This window comes from Manis pentadactyla, chromosome 14, assembly GCF_030020395.1.
Source record: "Manis pentadactyla isolate mManPen7 chromosome 14, mManPen7.hap1, whole genome shotgun sequence".
Classification (NCBI taxonomy): domain Eukaryota; kingdom Metazoa; phylum Chordata; class Mammalia; order Pholidota; family Manidae; genus Manis; species Manis pentadactyla.
Genome location: NC_080032.1, coordinates 6,128,098 through 6,155,881, shown reverse-complemented (window position 1 = coordinate 6,155,881; position 27,784 = coordinate 6,128,098). Strand labels below are relative to the sequence as shown.

Below are 27,784 nucleotides of genomic sequence, written 5' to 3'. Positions count from 1 at the left end.
AATTCTGACCTGTCTCTTCCAGATGTCAAGGCTGGACAGGTTACCAACTTGACTTTTATTTTATATTTTGTACTCATCATGTACTATAAATATACTGGCCCTCAAAGTCAGTCTCAGGTGAAATTTTTGCAGATGGGGGTGTGAGGGGAGAAAGCACTGACTTAATGGACATCTTGTATGGGCAAGGCCCTTTAGGTAATATCAAATGACCTCATGTGTTGTGGGAAAGTTGGGGTTCCCATGGCCAGGATTCTCACCTGAACTTAAACTACTTGATGATGTAACTGGCCTGCTGCTAGGCCACTGCTTCCACACCTGTAGGCAATAAGCTATTATTGACTGAGTCGCTATATAAAGAGCTCCACCCAGTGCTCTGGGCAGAGGCAGAGACAAGGAGGATTGCAGACTTGCAGACTGTTGGATGCAGATGTAATTCTACTGCTTGACCTATCACTGGAAGAGAACAAGCCAGGTAATAAACCATTTCACCCAAAGAACGTTCTGTTGTCATTCCTCAGTCTCCCTGAATCCATAGTGAACTTGCCTGGGGCTGAAACCCACTGGCAAGACACTTGTCTTTACAAAAGTTTTATGAAGTGTGCATAACATTTGGAGGAAACCGAGATTCAGGCACTACCCTAAGACAAAGACTTGGTGGTCATGGCCTAGGGGCCAACAACCCCCCTTCCCTGCCCCAGAGTTTCCCAGGGAAGCCTTCCAGCAGTGACACGATGTAGCTCCTTCAATTCCGAAGACCCTGGCCTGGGGCAGGGTGTGGACAAGTGAGGAGACCAATATCTATTGAGCACCTACTTATTTATATTAATAAAACTTTGTAACACTTGAATCTGTGAGTTAAGCACTTCTATCTCTGTTTTTGCATAAACAATGAAGGTTCAGGGAAGTTGACTGCTTTGCTCAGGTGGGACTGTTTCTAGAGCTTGTACTTCTATTTTTGGTTTCAGTGGGTATCTTCTCATAACCAAATAGTCATAGAAATCTTTTCTGTCAAAGCAGTTTCTACCCTTCTATGAGGGCTCTGCCAAGACTGCCAGAACATGGATAATGATGCTTTCTAATGCACCCCAGCATGAGAGAAGATGGTCCTTGAATGGGCCTGCATTCCCATCTCGCATTCAAAGGCCAGATCGTTAAAGTAAACACCAGATATTTCAGACTGGCAAAAAGGTGATTCGGAATGCTGGTGCTTTGTTTGTATTTTGATACATAATGTAGTCTAGGAGTCAAGGTGCCTGAATCCTAGGAGCAGCAGGTGCGTTCCCATTGATTGTTGAAAACCCCTGTGATCCAGCCCACCCAAAGGCCCTTTTCCATGCCCCTTCCCTCACCCTCATGCTCTCTATATTCTGCCATAATTCTATTTTCTTTTGCTGCATGACATCCATTTCAGATTAATTTTCCACAGGAACTTGGGACTTGTAAATCCACAAGATGCATAATTAACTGAGTGTTAGGGACTAAATTATGTCCTACTCAACCCCCCGAATTTATTTAAGTCTGACCCCCCAGACCTCAGAATGTGACAGTATTTGGAAGTAGGGTCTTTAAGGAGGTGAATAGTTAAAATGATAATGTTAGGGTAGGCCCTAATCCAATATGACTAGTGTCTTTATAAGAGGGGATCAGAACACACAGGGAATACCCTGTGACGACACGTGAAGATGGCCACCCCAAGCCAAGGAGAGAGGCCTTAGAAACCAGCCCTGCTGACATTTTGATCTTGGACTTCTGGCCTCCAGAATTGTAAGAATATAAATTTCTGCTTGTTTAATCCAACTGGCCTGCAGAACTTTGTTAGGAGGGCCCTAGCAAATGAACACCATCTATTAGGAGCTAGAGCCTAGTCTGTGTATTCTTAGATTCTATTTCTCTATTTGATATTAATTCACTACAGGGTGGATTATGTTAATTGTTTTTTCTTATTTTCTTTGTACCTGATGTTCTGTCATCTGGGGGCCCTAGACTTGGGAGAAACTGCCCCTCCCAGTGCTAGCCCTTTCTTAGAGATAGCAGAGGGCTTGTCTAGGAGCACATCTCTCATATACAAACCAGCTAGTCCCTTATTTACAGCCCCAGGCACCCCTTATCCAACTCTCACACACCAAGCCAATATTTCCCCTACCCTAAATCATCCCAGGGCCAGGTGTCAGGCAACTAGAGACCACATCAATAGCCCCAAATCACCAGAATTATTCAAACTACCCACTGAGCTGTTTACCATGCCCTACCTTCCCTTTCCTGCAGAAACCCCAGCAAAGTCTGAGGCCTCGGCCTTCCCCTTGCTCCTTTCTGCCTCCTGACCAGCACTGGTGCCTCCTGCTGGAGCCTTACATCGCATGTGGTGACCCCCTTTCTAGGACCTGTGAATATAATAAACTTCCTTTCAAGCCTGGTTCTCGGCTCTTATGGCCACACCCAACATCCACATTCCTAGAACAGACCCCATTCTCTCCTCAAGGCCTATAGGATGCCATTAGACAGCATCTTAATCAGGAATTGCATTATTGTTTCCTTAAAAGACCAGCCCTCTCCTTAAGCCTTTCTTCTGGCCCCTTCACCCTCTCTTCTTCGTCTTCTCTCTGTCTCTGTTCTTTACTCCTTAGTGGTCATTTGACTGGTCCAGCCATCTAATGACTTCTTGGTTCTACTCAGTGAACCCAGCATCACCAGTCTTTACCTCCACTTTTCATCCTTTCTGATCCGCCTGGATCCTACCAGCTGGAGCCACAGAGAACACACCTATGGTCTCACAAAGCTAGGGTGATTCAACTTGCTGCAGCAAGAGGAAGGTTCAAGGAGAAGTGCAGCTTGTCATTAACAGAGGAAGAGTTAGGGTTGGGTCATTGGGGGATTTGGAGAAAGGGTAGGATTTAGGAAAAATTAGATAAGGCCATGTTTTGTTAGGTTCAGAGTAAAGCAGAGAGTCTCTATAAGGGGATTAACATCATGGTTTAAGAAGTAGATTCAGGGTTCCTGTTATTTGGGGAATTCAAAGTTAAGATAAATAAGGAATGTTATGTATGAAAACCCCTTATTTGAAGGGGTTTACCTGGGTTGGAAATTGAGGCTGATTTTCTGTCACTGAGTCATGTGACTCAAGAGCCTTCAGGCATGAGTGAGATATTTTCTTGCTGAAATGATTTCAAATAGCTAAGTTTCTCAGTCTATGATTTTAGGGAACAAGTTTTCAGCACCACGTCCTTGATGTGAGTTAACATAAGCTGTTTTTATGGGCTCACACTCCTTGTCTCTTATTCTCACGTGCCAGTTCTGACCACTCCAGGGCCAGAGTCCAGACTCCAGGGTTCTAATTATTCAGCACTACACTGTACTGTCTACCCAAAGATATTGTAAAGGAAAATTTAACTAGTTTGAAGTGGAATACTTGGATGATGGACTAATAGCAGAATGGACAGAACTGAACTTAGTGAATGGAAATAGGGAGCCCAGAAATTATAAAAAATATTCCAGGAAGAGGTAAAGTGATGGAAACTGGAAACAAAACTCAAAACCCAACATCCATCTTTCTGGAGCTCCAGAAAGAGAGCAGGCAGAACAGGAGCAGAGGAGGTGATACAAAGAATAGCAAGCAATTGAGAGCCAGATTATTATTCAAGGGATTTCTGGGAATCAACAAGAAAAAGGCAGGTGGAAACCGTTAGGAGAAAAGTGGACCAAGGATATAAAAAGGCTTCCAAGAGAAGTGAATCAGGAGGGTATCATGTAAATGGTGACAACAGCAAAACTGTGGAGTGGCCAAAGATGTCACCCCTGAGAGAAATGTTGAAAAATGAGCAGAAACTGTCAGAAACAATTTTGTGAGAACTCTGGGAAACAGTTAAAAATTTATAGCAACCAAACAAGTACTCAATCAAGGAGAAGTCGTGACAAAATGGTGACTCTTATCTAAATAGTGACTGTCAGCCCATCCTTTGCATGGTGGCAATCTTCGAGCAGCAGCAGTCATAATGTGTCAGTCTTCAAGGTGTCAATCTTCAAGGGGGAGCAGTCTGTGTTCCCAATGCAGAATCATTTCCCTGCTTTCAGAGGGGGCAGAACAGACCTCATTCACGAGTTACTGTGTGTATGCCTGTTCTGACCTGTCTGGAGACTACCTGAAGGACTGACACAAGATGCTCTTCTTTGTTTCACCCAGCTCTGAAATCAGACTGGAAAAGCTTGAAAACACTGCAGCCAATCTAATAAACCATAGACACCTGAGGCAAAAGATTACAGTAAAATATATATATATAATAGACTGCCTAAGGCAAATCTGGGGAAAGTGTCTTTGGGAAATTAGTACATCTAAAAGCAATCATATAGATTGGGGAATTTAGTAAGCCATGTACATGACCAGGACAAGACACAGGTTCAGAAAAGACCTGAGAAGATGCAAAAAATTTTCAACAAGAAACTAGCAAACTGAATTCAATAGCACATAAAAGGATCATATTCATGACCAAGTGGGATTTATCCTGGAATGTAAGCATCATTCAACACACACAAACCAATAAATGTGATACATCACATTAATAGAATGAAAAAAAATCAAATAATCATTTCAATATATTCAGAAAAAGCATTTAACAAAATCCAACATCTTTTTACTATAAAATCTCTCAATAAGTTAAGTATAAAGGGCCAAATATGACAAGCCACAGCTAACGTCATACTCAAACTGTGGAAGTTTGAAGGCTTTTCCTCTAAAATAGGGGACAAAACAAGTGTTCTCACTCTTACCACTTTCATTGATAATAGTACTATTACATTCCAGCCCGAGTTTTTAGATAAGAAAAAGAAATAAAAGTGATCCAAATTGGAAAGGAAGAAGTAAATGTATGTTCGCTGATGAATAATTTCATATATATAAAATCCAAACAACTCCACCAAAAAACTGTTAGATCTAACAAACAAATTCAGTTAAGTTTAAGGATACAAAATCAAGGCACAATAGTCAGTTGTATTTGTACACTAACAATGAACTATCTGAAGAAGAAATAAAGCAATACAATTTACAATAACATCAAAAACAATATACTTAGGAATAAATTTAACCAAGTAAGTGAAAGATCTATACATCAAAAACTATAGGGCACTGATGAAAGGAATTGAAGAGGACACAGATAAGTGGAAAGATATCCTGTGTTCATGGATCAGAAGAATTAATATTTTGTAAATGTCCACACTACCCAAAGCAATCTACAGATTCACTGTAATCCCTATAAAAAAATCCAATGGCATTTTTCACATGAATAAACAATGCTAAAATCCATATAGAATCACAAAAGACCCTGAGTAGTCAAAGAAATTTTTGAGCAGGAAGAACAAAGCTGGAGGTATCACACTTCCTGATTTTAAGCTATATTAGAAAGCCATAGCAATCTGATATAAAAACAGGCAGACCAGTGGACAGGAAAACAGGATAGAGAGCCCAGAAATAAACTCGTGCATATATGGTCACCTAATATTTGACAAGGGAACCAAGAATAGTCAGTGGGAAAAGAAAATCTATTCAATAAGTGGTGTTGGGAGAAACTGGCTATCCACATGCAAAAGAATCAAATTCAACCCCTATCTTATACCACTAATGAAAAATTAACTCTGAGTGGATCAAGGACTTAAACGTAAGACCTGAAACCATAAAACTCCTAGGGAAAAAGTAGCTATACACTGGTCTTGGCAATGATTTTTTGGGTGTGACACCTAAAGCACAAGCAACAAAGGAAAAAACCAAGTGGAACTACATCAAACTAAAAACCTCTGCACAAAAGAAACAAGAAAATGAAAAGGCAACATATGCAATGGGAGAAAAGATTTGCAAATCATATATCTGATAAGGGATTAACACCCAAAATATAGAGAACACATACAACTCATTAGCAAAAAAACAAATAATCCAATTAAAAAATGGTAGAAGACTTGAACAGACATTTTTCCAAAGAGGACATACACAGGCCAAAAGGTACATGAAAAGGTGCCCATCATCACTCATCCTCAGGGAAATGCAAGTCAAAACCACAGGGAGATACTGCTCACACCTGTTAGAATGGCTAGTATCGAAAAGACAAGAGATTACAAATGCTGATGAGGTGAGGATCCTAGTGCACTGTTGGTGGGAATATAAATTAGTACAGCCACAATGGAAAATATATGGAGGTTCCTCAAAAAATTAAAAATAGAACTACCATATGACCCAACAATCCCACTTCTGGGTATATAGCCAAAGGAAATGAAATCACTATCTTGAAGAGATATCTACCCTGTCATGTTCATTGCAGCATTATTTACAACAGCCAAGACTTGGAAACAAACCAAGTGTCCACCAATGGATGAATGGATAAAGAAAATGTGAGATATATATACATATCTACATACACAATGAGATATATTCAGCCATAAAAAAGAAGGAAATCTTGTCATTTGAGACAATATTGATGAGGCTTGAGGACATTATGCTCAGTGGAAAAAGTCAGACAGAGAAAGACAAATACTGTATGATCTCATGTATGGACTGAAAAACACTGAACTCATAGAAACAGAGAGTAGAATGATAGTTGCCAAGGGTGAGACATGAGGGAAATGTGGAGACGTTTGTCCAAGGGTACAAAGTTCTAGTTATAAGATGACTAAGTTCCAGAAATAGAATGAACAGCATGGTGACTGTAGTTAACAATACTGTGTTGTATTCTTGCCGTTGGCTATGAGAGTAGAGCTTTAATGTTCTCACCACCACAACAGCCACAAGTCTGGTAATTATATGAGGTGAAGGATGTATTAACTAACTTTATTATGGTAAACATTATAATATATATGTGTGTCATAACATTTACACCTTAAGCTTACATAATGTCATATGTCATTTTTATCTCAAGAAAGCTGGAAAAAAAGCTTTAAATTTTTATGTAGTCCAAGGTACCATTTTTTTTTTCTGTTAGGATTAGTATTTTTGTGTCCTCCCTATGAAGATATTATAGGACACAAAGATATCCTTTATAATTTTTCTAGATTCCTTGTAGTTTTAGCTTTTATATTTAGGGCTGTGATTCAAATCAAATTATTTTTTGCATATAGTATGAGGCCGGGGTCAGTGTTCATTATTTCTAGACAGTAACTTGATGATTCATTTAAAGAAAAACTTCCATTATTAACTCAGTAAAAAAATTTTGATAAAATTTGATACCTGTTTGTGATTTTAAAACAACCTCTTAGTAAATTAGAAATTAAAAGGAGCTTCCTTCACGTAAGAAGAAAAAAAGTTTTAAATGTAAATAATTCTTTTGGTTTCCCATTAGCAATGCTCCATTTAAATCAGGGATAAATATCATGCATCAAAGTAGGAAATCTCTTGGAAAATTGTGTGAGGATAATTTCCAGATAGATTAGCAATTTTTGAAAAAGCAACAACTTTTATTGATATTGAACCTGTAAGAGAACAGGCCTATTTGTTCCCTGTTGTTGGTAGGAATGTGAATTGCTTCAACTTTTTGGGAAGTTATTGGTCAGCATCTATTAAAAAAAGAAATAAATGTTTCCACTGCTCAGTTATGCCACTTTGAGGATTCTATCTTATAGAAATAAAACCATCAATGGGGAATCTCTGTATAGATGGTTATTGCAATATTGTTTGTGGTGGCAAAAGATATTTAAACAACCTGAATATCCACCTACACGGACATTGTTAAGGAAAGTCAATATATCAAATGTTATAAATCATTAGGCAAAAATTAAAATGAATTCAAGTGATCTACATTAGTTTGGTTTCATGATGTCCATCATGTACTATAACAGGAGAAGAGTACATTGCAAAATAATGTCAGATTTGATCATATTTCTAAAGACAAAATATAACAAAATAATGACAACAAAAATTCAAAAGGACAAACCATTGAGAGTAAGTCACAAAATCCATAAACGATAAGGAAAAGATGAAACAATTTGACTAAATAAAAATTAAAGCTTCCATACAAAAGGACAACATAAAGTTAAAAGGCAGGATGACTTCAAGAAAAAATATTTGCAATTCATATGCAAATAATTATATGTAGGTTATCTACAGAATATCTCTAAATGACTTAGAAAGTTGGTAAAATATATCAAGAAATTCACAGAAGCAAAAAATACAAATAGCTAAGAAATATATGTAAATACATACAACCTCACCAATAAGTGGAGAAACACATTTTAAAAATGAAATTATTTTTAATTATGAAATTGACAACAATGAATTAAGATTGATAATATACTCTGTAGTTGAAAAGGTGCATAAATAAGAACTTTCATACACTGATGGTTGGAAGATAAATTGGTGAATCCTTTTTGGAATACAAATTTAAAATTTGTATCAGAATATTAAACGCTCGTACCTCTTGCCCCAGTATTTCTAGAAACAATCATTAAAGGAAATAAAGTTGGCTAATGTGCAAAAGATGAATTTATAGGTTTGTCCAGTTGAGTATCACTGAGAGCAGCAAATAATTGAAACCAACATGAATGTTTCTCTGTAGAAAAATGGTATAAGTATGGCAAATGATTTCACAGAATAGTGTGCAGCTATTAAAAAGATGGAGGACACCTATATATACTAACAGACAATGATCTCCAACATAAATTTTTTTCCAAGATAAATTTTATATGAAAAGCTAATCAGGGAACAACACATAAAGTAAGATTCCTTATGTAAAAATATGTGTATGTTCCTACATATATACATGTGAATAGAAAAATTACTTTAACATAGGCTTTAAACTGTTCTTAATTATTCCTCTCAAAAGTTAGTTGAGAGTAGATAGGAGGGATAGTCAGTGAAGTGTATTTTATTTAATATTTTATTTAATTCTATAGACCAAAGTATTGTTTGAATTTTTATAACAATATGATAGGTGTTTCTTATGTAATTTACTAAAGCCATTTTAATTCATCAGTTTGCTTCTGGAAAGATGTGTTTTAAACCTAGCTATAATCACACATAGAGATAATTGTCATTCAGAATGCCAGCCAGAGTAACAGGAATAAAGATAAAACATTAACATTAATTTATCTATTGGCATCGTTACAATGCCAATAGATAAATTAATGTTAATATTTAAGTAGATTGTGGTAATAGTTCCACAACTCTGTGAATATTCTAAAATACACTGAATTATACACTTTAAGTAAAGGTGTTTTCTGGTATGTGAATTATATTTTAATAAAGTGGCTTAAAAAAATCAATGGCTTGATATGCTAACATTTAGTGGGGGATGGGTTTACTTAAGACATAAGCTAATAATTTCAGTAAATTCACAAAATGCTTACAGTAGGCACTTCCAGTTCACCTCCCCTCAACTATTAGGAACTATTTCAATTTTCCAAATCTTTGAAGCTGGGAGTTCACTGTTTTACAGACAAGGAGTTACTGTGTGAGGCAGAGTTGGGAGAGGCCTTCCTTCTAAGTGGAAACCTCTGGAAATAGCAGACAGCAATGTAAGGTCGGGCAGTCTGCCTAGTGAGCTGTATATAGAAAACTAACTGAGATCCAGTGCTCCTGGGTTACACACACACACACACACACACACACACACACACATCAGCTCACTGGCTTTCTAAGTTATCAACTCTTTCTCTTTCCTGATTGACACAAAGAAACAACAAAGTCCACAGTCAGATCCTTAGTCATCTCATTCAATAAAATCACCACTGCTCACCTCTCTTTTGCAACACAACAAAGTTTTCACTTTTAGAAGTGAAAAATCAATGAAATTCTCCTTTGCTTAATAAATATTTTAGTGGCTCCAACAGAGTTCAGGCAAAATAGCCGTGGATGAAGATGGCCACCGTCAGGAGGACGATGGCGTTGACGTCCACCACCGCCTTCCACGGCGGCCTCTCGGAGGTGTCCGTCAGCTCCTTCCTCCGCGCGCCCTCCTCCTCTTTGCTCAGCTTGGGGCCCTTCCTCTGCAAACCGCAGAATAAGTCGTAAGCCTTCCCGAGACATCCCCGAGTTTCCTCGGGATCATCTGAAACAAAGAAAGATAAACAAATGATCACAAAAGGTGGGAAATAAAACCCCTCTGTCCATGTAAATGATCACCACCACTTTTGAATGTTACAAGAATCCCTGAGAAAATACAGGTAACTCTGGTTGTATAAAAAATTGAAAACGTTTCCGTGGCATAAAGTCCAATAAACACTGTAGAAACAAGTGACAAACTGGGGAGACATTGGCATCTTCTGTCACAAAGGGTTGAATATCCTTAATACACAGAGAAGAGAAAACTACCAACAACCCCATGTAAACATACTAGAGAAAAGAATAAACAGTTCAAGAAAAAAGACAGTTCTTAACTCATTCAGTTAAAAAAAATTTTTTTAATTAAAACTACACCAAGATACTACTCACAAATCAGTATGAGTATTGACAATAACAAATTAAGATTGATAATATACTCTGTAGTTGAAGAGGTGCATAAATAAGAACTTTCATACACTGATGGTTAGAAGATAAATTGGTGAATCCTTTTTGGAATACAAATTTAAAATTTTTATCATAATTATATATCAGTGGCAAAAAGTCAAAAGTTTCACAATATACTTTATTGGTGAGCCTGTGTGGAAGCACGTACTCTCACATGTTGTTGCTGGGAAAGCATGGCTTAACTCCCACGGAGGGGAACTTGGCGGTGTATGGCAAAACTGTAAATGTCTCAAAATCTATCCCAAGGTATAATGGCAAAAACACAAAAGCCTTAAGGACAAGTCTATTTTTTGCTGCATTAGAAAATTTAAAACATACTTCTAAACTCAAGTGTCTATGAAAAACCACAATGAAAGTAAGACCATACTTACAAATAAATGATAGAGAAAGTTCTACAAGTTAAAAGCTGTGAGATGCAGCAAAAGCATTACTTTGAAGGAAATGTGTAGCCTTTATTATTTATATTAGAAAAGAAGAGAGCCTGAAAATTAATAAAGTAATACTCCATTTAAGTTAGGAAAAGTAAGAATAGAATAAACCCAAATAACATAAATGGAAGAGTATAAAAATGAGAACAGAAAGTAATATTTAGGAAGAGTAAAATAGACAAGTCATTAGTGAGATTTATCAAAAAAAAAGAGAAATAAAAAATATTAGGAATTAAAGGCAACACATAACTACAGAGGGTAGTAGAGATAGAAAAGACAGTAAGTAGATATTATGAATAACTTAATGTCAGTATATTTAAAATGTGTACTAAATGGACACAATCCTAGAAATATATAATTTTTCTAAACTCAATGAAGAAATGGAAACTCCAAATAATTCTATAGGCATTACATAAATTTAATAATTTATTTAATGTTTCTTTGTCTCTCCCTCTCTCTCTCTCTCTCTCTCTCTCTCTCTCTCTCACACACACACACACACACACACACACACATACATTCAATAGGCCCTAATGGTATTATTTGTAAAATACCAAAATTTTGATGCAGATATCATTCCAATCTTATGGAAATATTTCCATAAAATTGGAAAAAGGGGCTACATTCTATGAGAAATACTATGATTTTAATACCCAAACTGGACAAAGACTAAGTATGAAAAATGAAAATTATAGGCCAGTCTTACTGAGGAACATTGATAAAAAAAATCCAGAGGGATAGAAGGCATTGATCCTCCTTCAAGAATCCAAACCAAATCAAAGGAAACCATTCCTGTACAGTTAAAGGCAACATACCCTGAAGTGCTGAACTTTGTCAATGGTCTTAAAATATCAGGTAAAGATGGGGATGGCTGCTGGAGAAGTTTTCATGAAGGAAAAGAGATTGGGGACGGAGCTTCAAAGACTAGGCAATTTTTTTTTTCTTCTGGAGAGGAGGTAGAAATATTTCAGGGAGCTTGGTACATGGGGGGAAAAGTGAAGAAATCTGCCTGGCTGGAATGGAAGGTTTATTTGAAAGAATAGTGAGAAATAAGATTGGAGAAGAAATTGGTGCTAGATGCTTAATCACAATCAAGATTGATTTGTTGACACTTAATATGTGACTAGGATTAGGAGAGACTGGAACTGATTTTCACCTCAGAGCTGACACACAGATCCACGGATGGTTGGTGGACGGAAGGGCAGAGAGACTGACCGACAGGCAGATGAATGGGTACATTTCATATGTAACAAATCGTCTTGGTTGTTGGGAAGGTAAGATCTTTAAATTTCAGTTTGCCATGAATCTAACAGCTTTTTCAGAAACTGAATTTAGCGGCCTTTAAAGAACCAAGCATAACCAGTTCGGGAACATAGAGTTTCTACACAAAAACCAGATGCACACCAGGTATTACCTGCATCGAAAACATTAGCTTCTTCCTCTCTTTTCTCTTCGGCGTCTAAATCGATCCGTTCCTCTGTACTGTTCCGAAGAGCCCAGCATAGGCGGTACAGCTGCCCAGGGACCACAGGCAAATATATTAGTGATGTTTACCACAAAACAATGGAATATTTGTTTATTGTACAGTAAAAAAAAAAGTCAAACAGCACAGAAAAAGGCTTTTGCCACACTAACTCACAAAACCACACCAGAAAGTCTTTCAACGCAAAGAAGAAAGAAAAAGTCTTTTTCCATGCTAGTTCGTGAAAATACACTGAACATTTTAAGTTAGTTCTGTTTTTAAATCTTCTGGTAGTTATTAAGAACTCTTAAATAATATGTTTAAAACTCCTTCTGGATTTATAATTTCATAAAAGTCAAAGATTTCTCTAACTTACACTATACCCTGCCTTCACTCATTGTTCTTATCATTCAACTGTAATTAGCTACATCATTATTACTCTCAGATTGTCTAGTGTTTACTTTTAAAACTTTAAAAATATCTTCTTAAGCTATTTCTGGATCCATCATGTTCAGATAGTACCTATGTGCTGTTGCTGAGTTCCACAGCAATTTATACCCCTGTACATTCATTTCCCAGCCCGGCTCCAAACTTGCCAACGCTACCATTATTTAGAAAGAGTGAAGTTTTGTAGAATTATAATTATTTTTTGTAAATATAATCAAGATTCTCATGCTTAGTCTGCATAGTGATTAGCAAATTTGAAAATAAATAGCATTTGTGTTATTATGTACCTTTTTTGTGTGTGCCATCCATCCCAGACATATGATTGGACACAATGAACAAATACCAGATCTAGGTCGTTCTGACGAGCAAGCGTTAGGGTTTTCAAAATTATAATCTGTCGTATGCTCAAAGTCATGCTTCATTTTAACTGGCCTCATATTTGGCCCATGACTTTCTTGTACAGATTTACTGGTATTTATAATTGGCTTTCTTATTTGTTATTGTTGATATAGCAAGCATATGCTTCCTAATTATAGCCTCACAAGGTTCTTACAACATTTCTTATACTAAATCCATTTTCTTTGTTAAAACTATTTCTGGAGCTCTTTGAATTCCTGCTCTAACTTGGACCAGGTACTTTCTGGTTTTGCCAAAAACCTATCATCCTGGGATTTCTCTCAACTGCACTGTTAGATGAGGTCCATTCTGTTCATGACTTTCTCTGAAATGATTATTGACTTTGCTCAATCCGTTTTGAAAAGTAAAACTTCAGTATATATTAATGAAACATAAACATAAATTATATAAATGGTCTCAGTCCTTCAGACAAACCTTTTTCCTAAAATTTAATAATAAATTATGGCTATTTTTATTTGCATAGAAGAGTTTAACATTTACATGTATATAAACTATGATGAGTTTTCTAGTGTTCTTTCATTCAACCCTCAATATTCAGTGGAAACCTGTAGTGGAAATCTGTGACCCCCGTCCACACATAATCTATTTGCCACCTTCAAGGAAATATGCAAATAAGTATGGCTTCAAAGATTGAGTGATAAATGCAAAATAAATAAAATTATACATATTAATAATAAATTCAAGCAATATTAGTACATAAGCAATATTTAAATTTAAAAAATGACTAATAATTGCTGTTCCTCTACAGTTCCTCCCTCAGAGTTAACCTCTTATTGAAAGTTTATGGTGTATATGATTTAAGATTTCTTTTTCTATGCTTACACATATGTATATTTACATGGATTTTATTTTCAAAGAGTGTATGTATTCTACAATATATTATTCTGCAAGTGTTTTTTTCCCACTTAACCATATCATGGGCATTTAAAAAAGCAAGTAATAAATCCCCTTGGGTTCTTGAAAAACCACATAATATTCAATATACTATTATTGTGTACCTGCTCTACTAACAGTGGAAATTGGGGTTGTCTCCATTTTTTCTCTTAGAAACCACTTGCAAAGAAAATCTCTATACATATATTTTTCCTGCCCCTACAAGTATTGCCACATAATAAGCTTCTAGAAATGGAATTGCTGACTCATAGAGAATCAATGAGAATTTTAAAATTTAATTTAAACTAAGAATTTTAAAACTGATAAATGCTGCCCAATTTTTGCCCTCTTACAAATTATAAAATTCATATACTTACCAACAGTATTGGAGACTGGCATTCCCCAGTTTCTCACCAACATTGGGCATATTAATAAAAAACCTTTTTGCCAATTTGAAAGGCAAAAAATGAACCTCATTGTTCTATTTTTCTTTTCACTGCCCCCCATTACCATGTACCTTTTTAAAAAAATCATGTGTTTGTGCTGTATATGCAATTCTACTTGGCCCCAAACAGTCCCAGGCCAGATGACAGCTTTGCTGTGAAGTCTTTCCCTGTCTCTTAGGCAGCATTAATTACTCTCTTCGTGGTGTCCTATAACGACAGTATAGATTTACCTTCCAAATGCTTAGTGAAGTTTTTTGAGGGTGAAGCCCATTTCCTAACCCCCTATTTCTTAATTCACTGGTGCTTTGGACATATCAGGTGCGAATGTGTGTTTAGTGGGATGACTGGATGGTAATCTCTCAGGTTCCAGGCTCTAACGATGCTGTGATTCTGTTGCCTGGGACTTGTACACCAGTTAAAACTTTAGAAGGCAAAGAACTCTAATTAAAAACGAGCATACATCTACTATTAATTACTCACGTATACATCGGGAATGGGTTTTGTTAACAGGGAAATTCCTAGGACGACTAGTATGGAGACAAAAAAGAGGATGATGGCAAAGTACAGGTAGTGCACTCCACAGATGATCTTGGGACAGTTAGTGGCCGTGAGGCAGCTCCCTGTTCCGTAGGCAAACTCTGCAATCATGCGGATGAGGCCGATCACAAGTCCGATGATTAGACCCCAGAAGGCTCCCTGAAAACGAAATAAGAACAAAATCAGGGCACTTAGAAAAGAAGACAAGCGCCTTCAAGTAGGTCATGATTATCATCTTACCTGCTTTCTCCAGTAAGAACCAACAAACGGCTAACTTGGGGACAAGGTCGCCAAAGCAAGGGAGATGTTTAAATGCGAGTGTTCACCCCGGGCTGCTGCTCTCCGTGGTCCTGACATATCATTGCGCTGTTGATTCTCCAATTCCAGGACACTCGTGTCTACTCTGACCCAAGCTGAAGTTTACCTTGGCTTTTATTTTATATATAGATTTAAAACTTGTGATTTCTTTATATTTATATCAATATTTAAATATATATTTTGTTTTTAAACTATGACCTATGTCACATTATTTGCAGAGTTGATATTAGATAGCTATGATAGTTCTACTAACCTTTTGAGAATAAAGAGCATTTATTTTCTCTGCAAAGTTTGTGGGGGTGGAAACACACGTCCATGTTCCCTTGGTCAAGATGCTCTGTTTAGGTGCAACAGTGCATAGAGATTCAGAGAATGAATTTGGGATGGAAGAAGACTTGGGTCTGAATCCCAAGATCCCAGCTAACATTAAGTAACATGTGGAAAGCACAAAGATATTAACTTCTCTGCACCTGTTCCTTGTCTGAAAATTAAAATAAGGCTCACCTCTGGGAACAATTGAGGGATTAAATGTACATGCTCCATAATAATCAATCATTTATATATATATCATAATAGAAATTAACATTTCTGTTGAAATTGAAATGTAGTGAACAATTACTAGTGTGGTAGGTTATCTTCTAAGCACTTCAACACTTAAAAAAAATCTCTGAATTCTTGCAGCAATTCTATAACATAGGCACTGTGATTATCTTCATTTACACCCAAACGGTTTGCTTACGATCACAATAAGATTAAATGGAAGATCCAGGATTGGACCATGACAGTCTTTCTCAAAAAGTTGCATTCCCCAGCACTCTGCCATGTATATACATAATATTTTGTAAGAAATGTACGTCCTGTGCTGTATGCTCTATATATTTACATGCATTAGGGCAGGAATCATAGCTGACCACAACTGAAATTGAGGTGGGCCTTGAGTTGTATAAACAGAGTGGAAAGAATATATTTTTCTACCAGTGAAAGAAATAAATTTTTCTTGCTCCAACAGGGAAAAAGTTTCCTGACTTTCACTTACCTGTTCATTGACTCTTTTACAGAAGATGGCGAGCAGGAAGACGGCCGCGATCGGAGGCCCGAGGTAGCTAGAAATCGATTCTATGTAATGGAACAGTTGTCCATTTTGAGATACCTGTACTAATGGGACCCACAAAATGCTGATGACAATCATCAGAACAATAAATAGCCTGGGGAGAAAAACAAAAATGATTTAAATATTAAACAAGAGCATTATTAGTACTTCCATTGTGCTTTAGTTCTTGAGTTCATTCTTGTGGTTTTTATTGATTTTCCAAATAAAATCTAGCTCCTTGACCTCACATGAAGCCATGCCATGCTTAATGATTATCCATTACTAAAATACTGGTGAAGCAATTGCTTGTCTGTAATTAGTCATAATAGCTTCAACTAGGAGATTAAATATCTAATTCCCAAGACAGTTCAAATGTCAGCAACTGATTATAATTCTCTGATGCAATTTGTGCAATATATCAGTTAGAAAAAAACACCTCACTATTTCTATTAATAGGTATTTATATGATAAAGCAGATTCCCATTTTGGTCTTTATTCCTAGCTCCAGACAAACTAAGTCAGTTGCATAAGTTAGAATTAAAATACCTCTGTCCTAGAACGCTGAGTGAACTGGCCAGACATGCTAATTTGTGGATTTTACTACTTGAGCACTTTGGCAGGTAGAAAGAATTGGTTAAAATATTGGTCAGTGGTACAAACCTATTTAATAGAGGCTCCTGGAGTCCATGGAGCATGACTGATTTACTTTTCAAAACTGCATCATTCTGTGCTTGCTGTGCGAATAAACACACAGACATAATTTGCGGGGCTGTCTGCACAAGGTCGTCACTTCTCTGTGACCACAAGGGAGAAGTGGGGGGTAAGCCTTTGGGCAGGAGCCTGAGACACAAGCATCTCACTGAAGCTTTACTAAACCTCGGAAACCTTGCAGTGATGAAATGTGAGAACCTACCGAAACCCGAAGCACGATGCCCAGAACACAGTTAGGATGCAACCATCACCACTCACTTGTTCTATCCTTGTCACCACTGGAGAGCAGATCAGGTGTGTCCCTTGCTCTCTTATCTTCAGTTTTCTGTCACATGTGGAATAAAATCCAAAGTCTTCTTACAGTTTAAGTGGCCCTGCATGATTTCACCTCCAGCTGCTTTTCTGACCTTGTTTCTTATCATTTGCCTACTTGCTCTGCGTGTGACAAGCTCACCCTTTGCTGTCCTCAAACACACCACACACACCAACTGTTGTAAAGAATGTACATCCCAGAACCACGGGGGCCTCACCCCCACGCCTCCCTCAGGGCTCTGCTCAAACACCACGTCCTCAGGGAGGACTCCCTATGAGAGTCTTAAGTAGATGCTGTCCTTTAATCCTGCTTTTTTCTTCCCAGTATTTTTTATCATCAGATACAGAATATATGTATTAGTTTTCTATCTTCCACACAAAGGCATAAATCCTGCAAAGCAGGAAATTATTTTTCACATGTGTGTCCCTTTTTTCATATTTGTACTCTAGGAGATAGTTGGCATTTAATAAGAAAGAGAGGCAAAGAAAGCTCATGAATTTATCATTGAGACTTAAAGGGGATTCGTACCCAAGATCATACACCTATTGGTGGACACTGCATCTTAGACCTACTGTGTTCTTACCCAACACTTTCTCCACCACAGAAACACAGATGACTTACTGTTTTTCCTCACCTCTAGCATGTCTGGAGTCAAGATCTAGACCAAGTGAGCCCTTGGAATTTTCCCACCAAGTGCTTAATTTACTAAAGTAATAGCTAGTGTCTTCAACTTTAAATAGGTGGTCAGTTTCTCCTGACATTCCATTTTTTAATGAATGCAGTTGATAAACTACTCTGCAGTAGTGTGTGGGTCACATGGAAACGCCTAGAGACAGACACATTAACCTATCAGAGTAGGTGGGAATTTCATGCCCTATGAAAAAAACACTGAGTGTTTTTTGGAGTTTCATGAAGAGGTGGTTGGGAGAGCATGTGAGGAGAAGAAGAAATGAGACAATCAGAGGCACTTAAATGTCTGAAAAAGCAACTCTTTCATTTAAAAGTATGGCCCCAAGTTTTGTACTGGAAAGAGATCAAATGGATTAAATATCCCCCTCAAGTCCCTTCCCCAGTCTAGAACTCTGTGATTAGTTTCACTGAACCCAAATATGAGGAGGTTCTAATCTACTTCTATGTCTGCACTTTTCCAGAGAAATTTTAGACAGAAACCAGGATTCTCTCACCGTCCAGCTATGAGGAGCTCTTTCTCGGATGCCTGCCTCCTAATCTTGGTGTAGAGGTCCATGGTGAAGAGGGTGCTGGCACTGTTGAAGATGGAGGTCATGGAGCTCATGAGAGAGGCTAACATGACTGACAGCATCAGGCCTCGCAGTCCTGGAGCCAAAAGTGGGTGCAAGCACTGGTTAGGAACCGGAGTCCATGATCTGCAAGGGTCTTGCCAAACTGGAGAGTCGTTCAAAGATATTCATAGGTAGAAGTGTCACTTGGAACATTTATTAACCGATGTGGATGTCAATACACATCATCATGTAGCATTTCCTATATACTTCCTGGTGACTTGAGAATAATCCAGTATGAAATTTTAGTTCTACATATGAATTCAGAGATCATTTGCTGGAAGGTAAATTTGGAAGAAAGCAAACAGTGTTGTACCATCTTTCTTTGATGGGGGACTCTTGGCTTTGTGAGGACAAGAGAACTGGAGAGGAAAAACTGGTTCTGGTGGTCCTGTTGAAAAAGTTTCTTGTGGGCCAAGCAAAGAATTTTGATATCTATGGAAACTTCATCAACCAGTTCCCTTTGCCCATTAGTAACGCCGCTAAACCTCCTAGGACAAAGTGTGGAATGGGGTGGATAGTAATGTCACCTGCAGGTCATGCCGCCTTCCTGCTGACAGCGCTCATATGTGTCAGGGAGAAGGTCACCGAAGTGTTAGCTGACCTTTGATGGGCCTGAAGACACCCTGGTTGCTCCTGAGCCCCATACCTGCTGCTCTTGATCACTGAGGATCACCTTCTAGCATCCTAATAATTTACTTATTTCATATCTGTGGTTTATTGTCTATCTCATGAGACTAAAATGTGAGTTCCAAGGGATAGGGGACATTTTGTGCCTACTTCACTGTTGTTTTCTAAGCACTAGGGCAGTATCTGAAACATAGTAGGTGCTCAATAAATAGTTGTAAGTTAAATGGATTGAGATCTATTATTTGGGTACCACTGGTCTAAAGGAAACAGGATAGTTATCCTCTAGTCCTCTGAGTGTTTAAGTTTATGGCTATGCAGCTCTTTCATTGACAAATCCCTCATTTAAATGCTCTTGATTGCCTCAGAAAGCTGTTAATCCAAAGGAGTAAGGATTATTCTAATAGGAATTATATCTGGTTCATCTCTGTATTCCCCAGGCTCAACACAGGGCTGGTAGCCTAAGGAAGGTGCCCAAGAAGTGTTCAATAAAGACAACTAAATTAATGGAAGTAAAGATTATACTATAACCCTTCTTCATGGCCTTGGTGTGGACCACGCCTCTGAAGCAGTCCCAGCATGAACAAATTTTTTTCCAGCTTTATTAAGGTATGACTGACAAAAAATAATTGTGTATATTTAAGATGTACAATGTGATGTTTTAATACACATATACACTGCAAAATGATTACCACAATCAAGCTAATTAACATATCCATCATCTCACATAGTTACCGTTTTCTTGTTTTTTGGTAAGAATACTTGAGATCTACTCTCTTAGCAGATCTCAAGTATACAGTACATTATTATTCACTCTAGCCTCCATGCGGTACATTAGGCCTCCAGAACTTAATTCATCTGCTAACTGGAAGTTTATGCCCTTGAACCAACAGTTTCCCATTCCTCACCCTCTCCCCAGCCCCTGGCACCCACCAGTCTACTCTCTGCTTTTAGGAGTTCATCTTCTTCAGATTCCACACATAAGTGACATCTGCAATATTTGTGTCTGTGTGTGGCTTATTTCACTTAACATAGTCCTCCAGGTTCCATTGTCGACAAGAATGGCAGGGTTTCATTCTTTTTAAGGCTGAAGATTGTTCTGTTATCTATACCTATATCTGTATATCTATCTACCAATTTTCTATCACCTATCTATAAATTACCAATCAATTATCAATCATCTATCTATCATCTATTTATCAATTATCTATCTATCTATCTAATCACATTTTCTTTATCCACTCAGCTGAGCGTGGACATTTTCTTACCGTCAGGCATCAGGTCCATCACCAGCATTGGGTAGGCATAGTTAGTGCAGCCGACTTCAGTGCCACAGTGTTTCACACATTCAGAAGGCACGACGCAGGCCACCTTCTCTGCGGAGGGATTCAGGTAAGTGGGTTCAGTGAGTGAAGCCCAAACAGGTCAGTATACAACCACTGAGACAAGCTGTAAGGTCACGGGTGAGAGGAAGGACATTTGCCTGGAAACTGGAGATTCAGCTCTGAGCTCCGTCCCAAGGACCTGGTCTCTCTTCCTCAGTGCCTCATGCCTGCAGGTTGCCTTTCACTGGCCCATGGGGCAGGGCTCTGCTCTGGGATGTGGCCCCGCTAGATCATTAGCGGGGAGAGGGCTGACGCATCCTCTGAAAGCTGCAAGAGCATAAATCCTCCAGGAGCACAGAACCCCCGGGATAAGATGACAGAAACAACGCCCAGAACGGGAGTCCTGTGCCCAGCCGCCCAGCCCAGGGTTTTCCGCCTGCATCTAAGAAGAGGTGTCACCTGTGACAGCTGGGGTGGCTGCCCCAGGTGGGATGGTGGCTCATGTCACTGTGGCAGGGGCACAACACTCTGAAGAATTTTTACTTAAACAACATGACAACAGGTAGCAAAATGTGATTTTAAAAAATCACCCAAAACATCAACAACTTAGCACACTAGCTTCTTTGATTTTTTTCCTTTTGAGTCCTTTTCCACAGAGAAATGTCTTTTTCTCATAACATTTCTTGTTGAGATCATATTTTTGTTAATTGTTGAGATCAGCATTGAGATAATAGTCTTTGCAGTCTGCTTTTTACATGCAATACCTTAACTTCAGCATTTCCCCGAGTTTGGAGATGGTCTTGAGTCTCATGTGTAATTTTCCATAAAGAGGGTGTACAGTAACTTCCTCGGCCATTCCACACTTGTTGGATATCTGTACATTCTTTAATGCTATCAACAACATTGCAGTGTTGCAATGAGAAGTGATGTTGGTCCCTTGATGTTTATCTTAAGATTTCAGCTAAACAAACTGATGCCCAGTTGAGAGTGCATGAAGTGGATTCAGTGTCGCCTGATGGAGTGCCCCAAGAAAAACCAGAGGCCTTGATTAGCCAATAAATATTTGCCTCTCTTTCCTCCACTCTTCACAATAAAGAAAGTTGATTTTTAAGGAAGATGTTCAACACTAGTAGTTACTCTCAGCTGACTCAGAAATTCAAGTGCCCCAAACAACCCAATTCCAGAGCAGTGGAGGTCAATGTAGTTCATGCACCCAGTGGAGGGACCAGGAAGGGACAGTGCGTCGCGTCCCAAGATGTCCTGGGCTCAGCTCCCCTAACTCATATGTTCCCAGTTCTACCTCGTCCTCCTGCGTTACCCTCTAGACTTTCTTAAGTCCAAGCCACACACGAAAACAGGATTCACACACTCAGACACCTACAAGGAGACAGGCATGCAGAACAAAAGAAATAAGGGACCAGACTATCAGATGTGCCCAATTTCCCTGCTTCTGACCCTCTGCACAAGCTGTCCACCTGGAGTTTTACTTCCATACATAATAGATTTTCTAGTTCATCAAGGTTTTGATACATCTTGAAACCATTACTCAGAATTCAAGCACAAGAAAGTAGGGTTTACGGTCTCATGACCTGCCTGTGTACAGGACGCGGCTGATCATGCCTGGCATCACCATGAGGAACATGGGCAACAGCTTCAGGTACCCACACATGATGCAGGCGGCCTTCACGTGAGACATGTCCTTGCCCGACAGGCAGCGCTGCACGATGACCTGCCAGGAATATGACATAGTCACGAAACCATCAGAGGGTGACTTCAAAAAAGGGGTACTGTCTCTTTTCAGGGATTAATGAACATTACAATAAGAAATGGGGCCATGACTAGGGGAAAATAATGGGCTTCAGAGTAAAATCAGAACTTGAGTCCCTGCTGCTCTTACATGAGTATTTGACTTCTGTTCGTCTCAGGTTTCTCATCTCTAAATAGGGTTATCTCTTGTAGGGCATTCGGTATAATGTCTGTGAGACTCTTGGTCCATAGAGGTCGATGCACATCACTACCATTAAAATGTGCTTACAGCTCCCAGGCTGCATTGCAGCAATGACTGTGTCTCCTCTAGTTACAAAGCTGTCACTGCTAATCTTTGTCACGAGTTTGTGTTTAAGTTGTGCCTTTAATACTGTAGGGGCTAAATAAGCCACACAGTCATCAGTCTCTCTCCTTGGGAAACCAAGCCCATTGCCACAGATGCACCAGAGTCAGGCAGCTATCACAACAGAGCCCTGAGACACTCAACTCTGGATTTCACCAGAATATTCTGAGGACCTTATCAAGTTATGAACCTAATATGATGATCTTGGAAGAATCAATTCATATGATTTCATAATTTCTACTTAGGTTGTGCAATCCCTTGACTAAGAATTTCCTAGCAAAGTAGGATTTCTAGCCATAATGCCATAACTTCCTGACGTTTTTCTTCTCAAGGAATATCAGAAAAAAGGGGTGTCCTTTTCTGCTTGATTCTCTTAGGAGAAATAAATCTGTTAGTGATGGCAGCAGTGTCATTTGGTGCTAGGGGAGCAGGCAGTATTTTCAGACAGAAGGCTAGAAGGAGAGAACTGAAGGAACAAAACACATCACAGGTGAGGAGGGGAGCCCCGTGAGCAGGCAAGCAGGGTCGGGCGCCAGAGCTCAGGGTCCGCATGAGGCCCTTTGCGGGAGGTAAACTGGGTAGTCAGAGGCAAGATATAAATAATAAAGATGGTTCTGCAAATCAATGGTGAAAGGATGTACCCTTCAGGAGATATGTTGAGAAAATAAATTCATAGAGAAAAAGAAAACTGATCCCATACCGACATCACAAGCGACCATTGCCTTGAGATGAGTTAAAATTGTGAAATTTTAAGTTTAAGTAGACAGACACTATGTGGGGTGAAAAAAAATTTCAGAAAACATAAGGGAAATAAACTCAAATGCTATCAGATGGAAAATCTAGAAGACAAGAAATAAGATCTTGGGTGTTATAAATGCAAAGGCAGAAAAACTGGAGGAAGAAGTTGAGGAAGTCTCTAGAAAATAGGGCAAAAGACCAAGAGATGGAAAATGGGGAGACAAAATAGGAACACTAGAGAACCAGTTGAGGAAGACCAACCTCCAAAAACAGACGGTCCCAAAAGGAAGAAAAAAAATGGAAGAAATCAAAGAAAGAATCCTCCCAAATCATTCAAGACATCCATCACCAGATTAGATGAGCTCACAGTGGCCCATCGCTATGGACAGAAATAGATCCACATCTCATGATACATTGTGGTGAAATTTTAGAACACCGAGGACAAAGGAAAGACAAGCTTCCAGGAAGAAAGGCCAGGTCACATCCAAAGGGCCAAGAATGACTTCAGGCTTCTCGACAGTAATGGCGGAAGTCAGAAGACAATGGTTCTGTGACTTTAGGAGACTTATTTCCAACCTATAAATGTGTACATAGCCAGAAGATCAATTCAATTACATAGAATCCTTATTTATTTACATATTGATTAATTAGATCTTTAAAGAGGAAACTACTTTTAATATTTTAAAATATCTAATGGAATGTAAACATTGTCAAGCATGCAAATGCACAGTGAATTTTTCTCCTGTCTTTCTGGGGAACTTTTTGGAGAATCAGTTGCCCCGAAAGAAGGAGTAAACCAAGAAAGAAGATGATGTGGAAATGGGAGAGATGACCCAAGAATGAGGAAAAGAGAATCCCAGAGAAGATAGTGCAGGGGTCCTGGGTTAGGATGGGTGCCAAGCAGAGCAGCCCGACAGGCTGTGTGAGGGCAAAGGCTCTGGGAGAAAACGAGGAGAGTTGGTGGAATACTTGATGCGCTCGCAAGGACTGAGAGGAGAGTTAGGCAATTTGCAGAGGGTTTGGTGTCTAATGATTAATGATTACCAAGAAATTTGAAAAAAAATTATGAACAATTTATTCTAGAGAAAAGAAAAAGCTAGAAAAATCAATCAGAATTTCTGATAGCTCACCTGCGAGTTTTATTTCTGTAGTCACAAAAATGGTAGCGCTGACTGCTGATCTCACTAAAATTGTGAATTAGATCTATTGGGAGAATGGAGAATAGGAGGTGGACGTGTGTGGGATTGAGGGTGGGAAGCTGAAAGAGTGAAATCCTCTTCTCTCATTATGGGAAGCCAATAGAAAAATCCTAAAACTGGGAGACCAAGAGGGAACAATATAAGCATTTATTTGAATCACTTGGGGATCCAGTTTACGTGCAGCTTCTGAGTGAATGAGTCTGGGTAGATTCTGAGAGCATTTATTTCTAATGAGCTCCAAGATAACATCTATGACAGTGGTCACAGACCATACATTAAAGATTTAAGGAATAGAAATACATACCAAAATACTTAACTGAAGGAGCTGAATTACTTGCTTTTGAGAGACAAGAAATAGGGTGGAGAATGGGATGCCAGACAGCTATTTTTCATAACAAGCCTTGCAGAAGTGTGTGACTCTCTAAATGATGTGTGTGTGTGTACAAAATAGAAAATAGATGCTTTCCTATGAGAAGAAAAAGAAGAACATAAACCCTGACACCATCACCCCCATCACCACCACCACACCCCATACACGTTACCTGATCTGTGCACCAGTACCACACAGCTACGATGGTCATCCCAAATATCATTCCCGGCCATGGAATATCCCCGGTGACAGCATCTCGGAAAATGTGGAAGGCGTCTGCCTGAGGGGTGTAGCATCTGGGGCTGATTGTCAGGTTGTCCCCCTCGACTACGGTCGGGATGGCATTCATGTACTTCTCTGTAAAGCTCTCGTAGCCTCCGACTTCAGCAAATGCTGAAAGGGCATTGGATAAAATGAAATGTTTCACAGAAATCTAAGACACCTGGTGTTCATAATTATTCCTTTGTGGTGGAGGTACCCACGTACCTCCAATCAGCCTGGTCAAATCTTAGTGTCCTTCTGATATCTCCACTGGCACTGGCAGTGCTATCAGATTTAATTTCATAAAGTACACACAGCAAATACCATTTAACTTTTCATCTATGGTGCTCTTGAAGCTTTTGATTTAGTGTCTAGCCTTACAGGAAAAATGAAACTGTTAACCAACAGGCTGAACTGATGTCTCACAACCATTCAGGGCACAAGCGATCCTGAAGGTGAGCTCAAGCCCAATAAAATCAGCCATCGAGAAGCCCCAGCTCCCATGAAAGGGCCATAGCACGGAGGTTCTGGAACTATCTAGAAAGTGCACAAGGAATGCTTCCAGCAGGTGCCCCTGGAGCAGCACCGTGCAATAGAACTTCCTGTGATGATGGAGCTGTTCTGTATCTGGGCTATCCAATATGGAAACCACTAGCCATTTACTGAGCACTTGAAGTATGGCTAGACAAATGAGAAACTGGATTTTTAACCTGAATTAACTTAAATTTGAATAGCCAGATGTGATTAATGGCACCTATGTTGAGTCAAAAATCACAAAGTATCATTGGGGATTTGTTGTCTTTGCAGTTCTTTCGGTTTTTGCTTCATGCATTTTCAGGCTCTGTGATTGAGTGTGTGCCTATTCAGAACTGTGTGCAGTGCATCTTGAGTGGGTGGAACGTGGGGGCTGCAGGACAGGGCAAGGATGAAAAGACGTTTACTTTCGCCCATATACTCTTTTCTGTGTGTAAAGATAAGCAAATACCATAATAAAAGAAAACAAAAATCAGCAAGCTTTAAATTAGATTCCTCTTTACTGCTTGCTGGAATGAATTATTAACTGATAAACTTTTTAACTAATAAGCAAGAGTCATAAAGGAAAATCCAACCTGTGTTTGTATATTCTAACAATAGGGTAAGTAATGTACTTTAGTAATATCGATCTGAAACAGTTGTCATGAAGTTAATATTCAGTTATCTATTTTTCTTAATATTTAATCCTTCATTTTATAAAAGTTCTATAAAAATGAAGGGTCTCTGTGCATTGAATTCAATGCACTGATATTTTTATACCCAATAATAACTGATTTCGTCCATTCCAAACACAAATATATTAAGATTAAATGAGATAATTTACCTGAGCAATTATTTTTTTTAAAGGAAGTTTAAAGTTCTTCTCCCTCATTTCCTAATGCTGAGATAGTACAGAAAGAAAGAAATTAGGCAGACTTCTCAATGATGTGAATTATATAAATGATTGGAAAATGTGACCAGGTAGAACCGGGAGGCAGAGGGAAAGAGCAGTCGCCCCAGCAGCCCCAAGTCCCTCGAGTTCTGGCCCCGGGGCACCGCTCACGCTGTCATCACTTACCAAACCCCATGAGAATAAAGGAGCCTATCAGCATGATAACCGTCTGGAGGGTGTCTGTGTAGATAACGGAGGCCAGGCCCCCTGTAGAGAGAAAGAAAGAAAAAAAAAACAGGACAATTTATCCACGTGCCCTTATCTATTTGACTTCAATGCTTGGTTCTCCTCTACCCAAACCGTGGAAACCGTTCGGCAGAGAAAAAAAAGTATCAAAAGCTGTTGGCTGGACCACAAGCTCCTCTTGGCATCATGAGCTCCTTTGTATAATGTCTCCTATGGGTCCTCTGCCTCCCTTGACTTAAAGTTTCTATGCATTACAGAGGAGGTCCGCCCTTGGTGAATTGTTGAATATTAAATAAGGGAGAAGACAAACCTTTAATACCATGAAAGTTTCCCTTAATGACCCCTCAATTCACTTTATTTGCATAGCATACTTGCTCTGAACAAATCAGGCAAAGCCATTTTTGCTCTGGCGATAGAACATAGTGGTGTCCTTCAGTTGGAGGGAACCAGACACAGTTGTCGGCTTGCGTTTTCCTTTAGTGTTACACAAACTGCAGACAACAATTTGTCTTTCAACTCCAGACTCGCTAGATTCTCAGTCAACAAGACATTTCCTTAATGGGTGTGTAATGGGACACAAGACTGATGCTGAAAAGAGGAGATTCAGGCCTTCATCTCTCACTTATTCTGAAACATATGCTTAATGTATGAAAATGGTTCCAGAACTGTCTCGATGGTTCCATTGATAT

The 27,784-nt window shown here is 38.9% G+C and overlaps 1 protein-coding gene across 1 annotated transcript in view; it reads right to left on the bottom strand.

The window, feature by feature from the left end:
• Window positions 1–9,628: 9,628 nt before the first annotated feature.
• Window positions 9,629–27,784, bottom strand: part of LOC130680673 (solute carrier family 5 member 4) — a 39,017-nt gene continuing 20,861 nt past the window's right edge. The window contains exons 7-15 of the mRNA XM_057491745.1: window positions 27,036–27,116; window positions 25,356–25,576; window positions 22,360–22,495; window positions 20,710–20,817; window positions 18,701–18,851; window positions 16,439–16,607; window positions 15,028–15,243; window positions 12,317–12,416; window positions 9,629–10,016 (exon numbers count right to left, since the gene is read on the bottom strand). Coding sequence (XP_057347728.1) covers window positions 9,802–10,016; window positions 12,317–12,416; window positions 15,028–15,243; window positions 16,439–16,607; window positions 18,701–18,851; window positions 20,710–20,817; window positions 22,360–22,495; window positions 25,356–25,576; window positions 27,036–27,116 — 1,397 coding nt within the window. The 3' untranslated portion in view covers window positions 9,629–9,801. The remainder of the gene's footprint in view (window positions 10,017–12,316; window positions 12,417–15,027; window positions 15,244–16,438; window positions 16,608–18,700; window positions 18,852–20,709; window positions 20,818–22,359; window positions 22,496–25,355; window positions 25,577–27,035; window positions 27,117–27,784) is intronic.